Genomic DNA, 8,537 nt, shown 5'->3' on the forward strand with positions numbered 1-8,537 from the left:
GGGTATGCAAAGCTACCAGTGAAGTGCCCTGCACATGGTAAACAACCAGTCAGTGTAGACCACGAAAATAACAGTGTATACGTCAGTGTCATTAGCGTCTATCCAGTGTTGACTGCAAGATCACCAATTGGCAAAGTTTCATCTACTAGTAAGTGGCTCGTCAACCACAGGACCAGCCATCATCAATTAAGGAACAGCAAAGTATGCATCCATTAACACGTAAACAAAAGCTGGGTCGTTCCAACACAGCTGCATCACTCAATCACCATCAAAGGCTGAAGGAATCCAGATTGTACCCAATACCTCAGACAAAGTAATCGTCATAGAGATAGTCCTTGGGGACAGTTTTCCAGCGATGCACAGGAAGTTCATCTCCTTCCCTCCATTACAGGCTATGAAGCTGCCTGTGACTCTCCATTCCCAGGCTCAATCCTGTCACAGCTCAGCCCAAAGCTGGATGGACAAGGTCATCTGTGGCAGAGTGGAGGCTAGGAGGCGGCCCACACCTGCTCCCTGCTCCGCTTAGCCTACCTGCGGAGCTAGAGCCTTTGCCTGCCCCTCAAGTGACCCATCTGTTTCTCACTTGGGGATGGCTACCCATCAACCTCTATAACCCACTGCTTCACCAAAGGAAAATGAAAACCCAGATACCAATCATTCTCACCCATGAGACCTCTGTCTTTCTTGAAGGGAATCAGGAAAGGGTGAGAATGAGGCAGTATAGATAGAAGTAAAAACCATTAGAAGATCTCAAAATGGTGGTGTGCTTACTTCAAGGGAAAGGACAGGGAAGAAGTTTTAAGAGTTTCTGCAGTGGGCAGAGGAGGAGAAAAATGCTAGTCACGAAGAACAGCTGAGAGCGGCAGAAAGGGAAGCAGGCAGGCCAGTGCTTTGGAAATGAAGAAAGACTTGATTCCTGCCTCTACTTTCTCCTCTTCCATGTATCATCGTGCCTGGCTAAGCCCTTCCCTCCACTCCGTTCCTGGTGAAGCTTTTCCCTAAGGACATGAAGGTGGTGGAGTCTGCAACCCCACTGGCCAGGGAGTGTGAAAGGGTTGGGGATGGGGGATGGGCAAGGAGAGAATTCCGATTCCACTAGCCAGGTCCACATCAGAAGGGAATGCCTTCCTGGAAAATCTGAATTGCCTTGGAAATCTGAGTTCAGTTCTCCAGAGAACACTGGTATATACGGTGGCAAGGGACCACAAGATATAAGAGCAGCTAAGACATAGGCTTTTAGAAGCTGGCCTAGAGAACTACTCAGCATGCATTAACTTTTTTTTTTTTAATGGGAAATGTACTCTGGGATTCTAAAGAAGCTCAAATAAACTTCTGGAATGCTGAGCACATTAGAAATTGAATACATATTTTTACATACTAAGTTAGCATGGCTATAAATAAAAGAGTCAAGGAACTCAGAGTGGACTGGAGAAACACTATTCCCTCAACCAAGCAAACTTAACCACATAGAGTATATGTAAATAATGAATCTCAAATGACAAGTCTTGGGCACTCCAAGGAGGAGAAAATACCTATGGGACATGGCACTTAAAGGTAAGCTTCGTTAACGAAATGAGACTTCAGCTCAAAATACTACGTTTCTCCAAAAGCATAGGAAAGCCTCATATTTTTACACAGAGTGGAAAATTCTCCCCCTACCCCCTTATAAAATATAAGAGGATGCTTAGAATTTAGTTCTCTTATAATTTTATTGTTGTTGCATTAAAATCAATAAGTAATCTATATGACCAGCATTCAGTTTTCAGGACCTGGTACTTCTTAAATATATACGATTTTCTTTCCTTTGGAGAAAATGTATTAGGCAATTTTTTCCTTCACATAATTTTTCTGTAGGGTTTCATTTTCCTTTGGTAAAATTCTGTTTTCCTTCTTTCAAATATTTTCATTTCAAATAGTTGGTTCATTAGTGTCCCTATAAACCATGAACATTATTCAAAACAGTTACGTGACCTTCTATGGGACTAAAAATGCTTTCACCTCTTTCCCATGAATCATTTCACAGAAAAGTGGCAGTACCAACATGTCTATTCACCCTCTCACTGCAGACAACACAGGATGATACCAGAAGGGAAACGCCACGGTTATTGATGTCTAGGGTTTGGTCTGAGCTACGAAGCCCGCCTTATGTTTATTATTATTATTTTTTACATCTTTATTAGAGTATAATTGCTTTACAATGGTGTGTTAGTTTCCACTTTATAACAAAGTGAATCAGTTATACATATACATATGTTCCCATATCTCTTCCCTCTTGCGTCTCCCTCCCTCCCACCCTCCCTATCCCACCCCACAAAGCACCCAGCTGATCTCCCTATGCTATGCAGCTGCTTCCCACTAGCTATCTACCTTACGTTTCGTAGTGTATATATGTCCATGCCTCTCTCTCACTTTGTCACAGCTTACCCTTCCCCGCCTTATCTTTAATCATAAACCCTAATTTACCTTTGTCTGCTCGCTGTCTGGGTCTTCAAGCCAAGCGTAAGGGTCACAGATTTTATGCCCATGATAATCCTGTACCTGCAAAAGACAAAATATGGTATTAGATAACTAGTGTCTAATCCCAATTAAGTTACTACTTTCCGAATGTGGTACAGAGATAGGAAAGGGGCAGTCAGAAACAGCCCAATTGGCTCACTGGCAACGTGTCTGCCCAAATTACCACATGAACCAAAGCTGGCAGGTTCTCAAAGGTGTCAAGCCACCCTTCATGAAAAGAACGTTTTAGCTAGAGAGGGAAGAAAGATGAAAGGTCAGAATAGGAACCGCTCCATCTGTACAACACAAAACAAAGGCCTGCCGCTGTGCTAAAGAAACTTGAAAACGTGTTGTCGTAGCAAAGCACAGAATTACACAGTGCAGTGGGGATGCCGGAAGGGCACGCTTGGGAGGGAGCCACCGCACACGAGTGCACTGCCCTGTTCTCGCTAAGCTGACTGATGATTAGAAAATCTCCCTACAATGTACAATATGATCCGCTGTGCCTTTAAGTCTGAACTGCCAGAAAGCAAGTTAACTAATGTGCAATGATACTAAGTGACGTCAGCTGAGAAAGCTGACTTACATGCCATAAAAGAACGTTTCTAAAACTGAAGCTTTTCTTCCGTTTAGTGCACTGTTATGAAATGCTTTCTTTCACTGTGTAGAAAAGGAGGCACAAAGGCCTCACGCATTGGGACTACCCTGATATTTAATGAATAAAATTGCCGAGCGCAAGAAGGGCCTGACTGAGGGGACACTTCCAGGAGCGCTCACAGGAGCTGATCTTCAGAACCACGTGGGAGCTTCTGAAAAACCAAATTCCTGGGCCTGCCCTCAGAGACGAACCGAGACCAGAAGAATGACAGGGAGTCGCCACTCCCCAGGTGATGATGCCTAAAGAAACTATCCACAGGTAAATGTCACTGCAGAACCTCTCCATTTCATACTCACGTGATTAATCTAATCAAATGAAACCACATGGACAACGTCTTTCCAGTCAAGTCTCTCTCAACAACTCATTAACATTCCAGCTAAGGCTTCTTATATGAGGTTGTCCAGAAGACTACCAGTGCCTCCAATGAGTTTTGCATCTGTCTCCTTGTTTTGTTCTATAATACCAAAATGTAAGGGCTATTTCCGAAGGAAAGAGAACACTCTCCTGGAAAAGGAAAACCTGCTGTTTCTGCTGCTGGTCAAAGTTTCAGCGTGGCTGCTGGCCAACTGAGAAGAATCTCCCCCAAGCCTCAAACCTCAGGCTTTCTGCAAGGGGTCAGCATCTGTCCTCATCTGGTGCCAGAGGAGAGCACCTGGGGAAATGCACACCTGGAAGAACGGGCAGTTCAGGTGGAACACAGGAACTGTTCTCAGCAAACAATGACTGACAAGTGCAACTGACAAAATCAGACGAAAGCCTTCCTGATGAGTCTTCCTAAAATTACCAATTTTCAATCCTTACCAAAAGCCTCTCTAAATTTTAGCTGATTATCATCACTGAAGAAAAGCTTTCTGTCTTTTCTTCTCATCTGCAAGTGTCTTACATTTTACACACCTTGGAATGGTTACAAAATATGCTTACAGTAACAACCATCTTTTCTCTGTCAATAAGGAATCAAAAACATTTAAAGTTGTGAAAGATCTTCCAATCCAGTATTTTTAGGAGCGATGTCAGGCACAAGATGGCAACACGCCCAGGGCCATACCGAGTTCAGAATCAGCGCTGTGACTCCAAACGAGCTGCTGACAGCTCTTCCCCAAATACTCCTTGGAGGGGACAGACCGGACGCTTAAAAAACGTTCCTCGATTATGATGCTGTTAGAACTCAGACATATCCAAAGACTTCACTTTTCATAAAGAAGGGGAAAAGATGAACTGCAAGTCATCTTGGTATTATGGCTAAGTGAAGGTGTGGCCAAGTGCTAGACCCAAAGCAATGCACATTCGCTGAATATCCATGTTGTCGTGCCTGATGCTTTAAAGCAGCCCTGAGATGATAGTCCTACTTTCCAGACTACAGAATGCAATTCACAGAGACTGGAGGGCCACAGATCGACTGTGAGCTAAACACTGCGCCACAGCCACGTTATCTGATTTGGTCCTCACTGGGAGGTTATTAACCAACTCATTTTTCCAGATGAGGAAACTGAAGCTGGAGAGAATTAAAGCAATTGACAAGGGTCAGACTGTTAGTAAGTGGGAGGGAGGACCGTGACCCACCTTGAGCCGACCTCAAAGCCTGTGGACTCAACCTTTGGCTAATGAAGCAGGCCAGTTTTGAACTGGCAGGTGCACAGCTGGACCTTGACTCAGAACCCAGTGTATCCTACACTGGACTGCCTCCTGAACGGTGTTTACCTCTGAGCAAACAGCCCCATCGCCATCTAAAGCAGACTGAAGTTAGTTATCAAGCAGACATTTTTAACCAGGACAAGAAACTGATTCTCTCCAGGAGAATCCCAGGAGCCAAGTGCCCTCCCCCCATCCCGCCCACTCCCTACATTTTTCTTTTACAAGATGATACCCTACAAATGGGGTGATCTCATAGCTACATCCCCTGAACTCAAGTTGTGCAGTATCTGATTCTCCCATCTGATTTAAGTTTGCAAACCATGCCTTATTTTCCCGAGAGCCTTTAAAAATAGAGTCCTGATAAGACACTGTTACTGTTCAATATTTCACTTGTATTGTTCAACAGCTCACCTGCTGCCTTCAGGATGAAGTGCAGACTTGTACACACAGCACGCAGAGCCCATCAAACCTGGCCCCATTTTCTTTTTTTTCCCTTTCCAAGCTCATCCACCCACGGATATTCTGGCCTTCCTGCCATCCTAAAACAAATGCAATTCCATGACTGTACAGCCCTACATAACGATGACTTTAAGTCACACGCCAGAAATGTCCTTTCTACCTTAACCAACTGGCCAACTTCCAGGCTCAATTCACATACTGTCTCTTCCTACTGATGAAAATTAATCTCATCCTCCCCTGTGTTCTCCACTCACCCTATACATTCTTCTAACTGCTGTAGCAGGCCCGAACTCCCTGAGGGCAACACTCTCGGGGGGGGGGGGGGATGGGCAACGGCATTACAGTGGAATGGCAAGGTTTCCAAAACTCTGCTCACTAAAGCAGAAATCCACCACAAAGGGTTGCATGCTCCAACCCCACAGTTCAGCAGGAGACTGTGCCGTACGTAGCTGGAAGATGCTCAAGGGAGAGAGACAGAGAGCTACAGCAATCTCTAGCACCTGCTGGAGAGAAACGAACCCATCCTAGAAATCAGGACCACAATTTGAGCAAATGCAGAAGTCAAGCCTAGGGTTAGTAATCAGGACTCTGTCACAGGAAAAAGATACTCCACGCAGGCTATCAGGGCTGGGATAAATACACTGGGACCCACAGAGCAGGGTCCAGGCTGGACCAGAACCACATTTCCTTGGCCTTGAGGTTGACCGTGAGTTCTTTGATGAAAAGGAACTGGAGAGTATTAAAATCCACGGTATACTCTTTCAAGTTAATTGTTCCTAAGCTTTCTGATGTCTTCAAAAAATCTTCACTTAACCCTTTCAAGAACTGTAAAACACAGATAAGTGAACTGTAGGATTTTGGTAACCCTTAAAGGGAAAAACTAAGAAGCAACCCCGCCTTTAAAAATAAAACAAAACAAATCTAAAACAGCACTTATCAAACCCACATAATAGTTCTTTATAATTTTAACCTCTCCTGAAAACTCAAAGATTCTCAAGAACCAAACTGAGATATTCATGTTTTCCCGTTACTAAAGTCCGTTACACTGCATGGCTGGACCATCATGTGAATGAATGAATGATGATATTCTTACTACAGCAGCAAGTAAGCTCTGTGATTAGCCAAGCCGGCCCGAATAGTTCATGTATGGGAGAGAAGGCCTGTAACAGGTAAGTTATCTGCCAAAGAGCATCCAGCGAGTGAGTGACAGAACCAGAACTAGCGCTCAGTTCTTCTTACTTGGTCTCTCCTCTTTTCCATTCCGGCTGGATCACTTTACTCCCAGACACAAAGGAAACAACTCTCTGAACCACAGGGATAGAGCTTCTTGGGCGTCAGAGTAAATTTAATAAGCAAGCAGCTGGACCGGCTGAGAAAACATGGTTACCAGATGACCACAGGTCAAAGAAACCATGGATGCATCAGTGCCACTTGGGAATCTTAATTTAAAACAATACGTCCTTTACTCTAAAGCCCCAGTACGCTTTATCCCCAAATGAGACTGCTTTAAAGTACAGACTTTCTGGCATAAATCAGGTCAAAGCAAACAGAAAAAAACCTAGAACATCCTCCAAAAATCTTTTTTATTTGGATTCCATTTTAAGTAATCTGAAGAATTTGGCTATTCCTACCAGAATCATGCCCACAACATTTGGATTTACTCCAGTTCTTAAAATGCCAAACTAATTTTTACACACACACAAAGTGTTTGCCCAGAATTCCACCCTGGGGACCTCAACAGTGACCCTGAGGTCATCTACAGCTGAAGGAAACGGTGGCTAACCCCTGCACTAGGCAAAACTTCATTCTTTAAAAGGCCATCCTCTCCCCTTCGAAGACCTCGTCTCGACCCCACCAACTCCTATTCTAGTTTAGGAACACTCGGATCAACACTGCCACAGCTCGGGGCCCTGCTCCACCTTCCCCAGGACTCTACCTCGGCCCGGCCCTGCATCCCCAGCGCCCGTCGCCCAGCGCTCGGCCAAGGGCAGGGGAAGCGCTCGATACACGTTTTAAAATCGAATGAATGAACTTCAACTCTAAGTATTTTTAATTTGTGAGTTGAAAAAGTTTGCTTTTGTTTTATAATTGGACATCACCTACACGCATACACACTTTTTCCTACCACCATATTTAAGCCAGAGCCTCCTCCGGTCAAAAAGCAGTGACACGTTCTGTCTTCCCACTCCCTTAAGATGCCCATTCCCACCTGGGCGTCTGCCCTTGACCCCGTTGATCTCCTTAGGAAGCGGCCCAGCGGCGGCTGACCACCGACTCCGCCGCCAGCAGGCGGAGGGTGGCCGCCACCAGGGCCCCCTCGGCTAGGGAGGAGCCCGGCGCCCCCCGCCCGGCCTTGCAAACAAAGGCCGAGGGGGAGGGGAGGGCAGGAGGGGAGGGCAGGGGGCGGCGGGGGTACTCACGGCGGTCTCATCGCGGTACACGTCGGGGTACTGGAAGGACAGCATGGCCGGGGGCGCGGGGGCGGCGCGGGCTCCGGAGCGATCGCGAGGTGGCCGGGCGGGCCGCGGGGAGAGGCGGGGGCGCGGGCCGGGCGGCGGCGGCGGCGGCGGCGGCGGCGGCGGCGGCGTGCAGCTCTTAGCCGGCGGCGTGCAGCTCTTAGCCGGGACTCACGACCGGACCTGCGGCGCGGCGGCGAGGACTTGCGGGAAGCAGGAAGGAGCTGTCGGCGAGGCCGGCAGCCCCTCCCCGGCGGGCGGGCCCAGCGGCAGCGGCGGCGACAAGAGGAAGGGGGCGGCGCCGTGCGTGAGCCAGGCCGGGCGCACAGCTCCCTCTGCTGGAGCGCCGGCCGCGCCCGCGCCGCCCGGGCCCAAGGACTGCTGTTCCCGGCGCGTGGCGCACCCACGCCGGGACCACCGCCCCAGGCATCCCCGCCACACCCACAATGCCACGGAGCCGGCCACACGCCCCACACGCTGGCCCCGGCCACCACGCTGGCCCCGGCCACCGCGCCGGGCACACGTGCGGTCACGCCGGCGGGGCCACCACGCCTCCTGCCCCCTCCCGCCCTCCCCGAAGTCCCCCCGCTGGCCGCTTCGCCATTGCCGCGCTCGCAGGGCCTCCCTCGAGCCGAATGAACCGCAGGGTTTGCGTATTGATTCCCCCATCTTCCTGTTCCCGGACTGGGTAGGGGCGGCGAGGAGAGACCGGGCCTCTCCCCAGCCTTGAGAGCGAAGGGCTTGAGGTGACCTAATTTACACTGCCTGTGACCCTGGACTTGGGAAGGAAGGAATAATGGATCGTGAGGACCATAAAGGAAACACACCTCTTTTCT

At 48.3% G+C, this 8,537-nt stretch overlaps 1 protein-coding gene across 1 annotated transcript in view; it reads right to left on the reverse strand.

The window, feature by feature from the left end:
* PREP (prolyl endopeptidase) overlaps positions 1 to 7,810 on the reverse strand; it is a 136,677-nt gene extending 128,867 nt beyond the window's left edge. The window contains exons 1-2 of the mRNA XM_082668915.1: positions 7,666 to 7,810; positions 2,464 to 2,538 (exon numbers count right to left, since the gene is read on the reverse strand). Coding sequence (XP_082525041.1) covers positions 2,464 to 2,538; positions 7,666 to 7,710 — 120 coding nt within the window. The 5' untranslated portion in view covers positions 7,711 to 7,810. The remainder of the gene's footprint in view (positions 1 to 2,463; positions 2,539 to 7,665) is intronic.
* Between the last annotated feature and the right edge of the window lie 727 nt (positions 7,811 to 8,537).

This window comes from Grampus griseus (genome assembly GCF_964374135.1).
Source record: "Grampus griseus genome assembly, chromosome: 13".
NCBI lineage: Eukaryota > Metazoa > Chordata > Mammalia > Artiodactyla > Delphinidae > Grampus > Grampus griseus.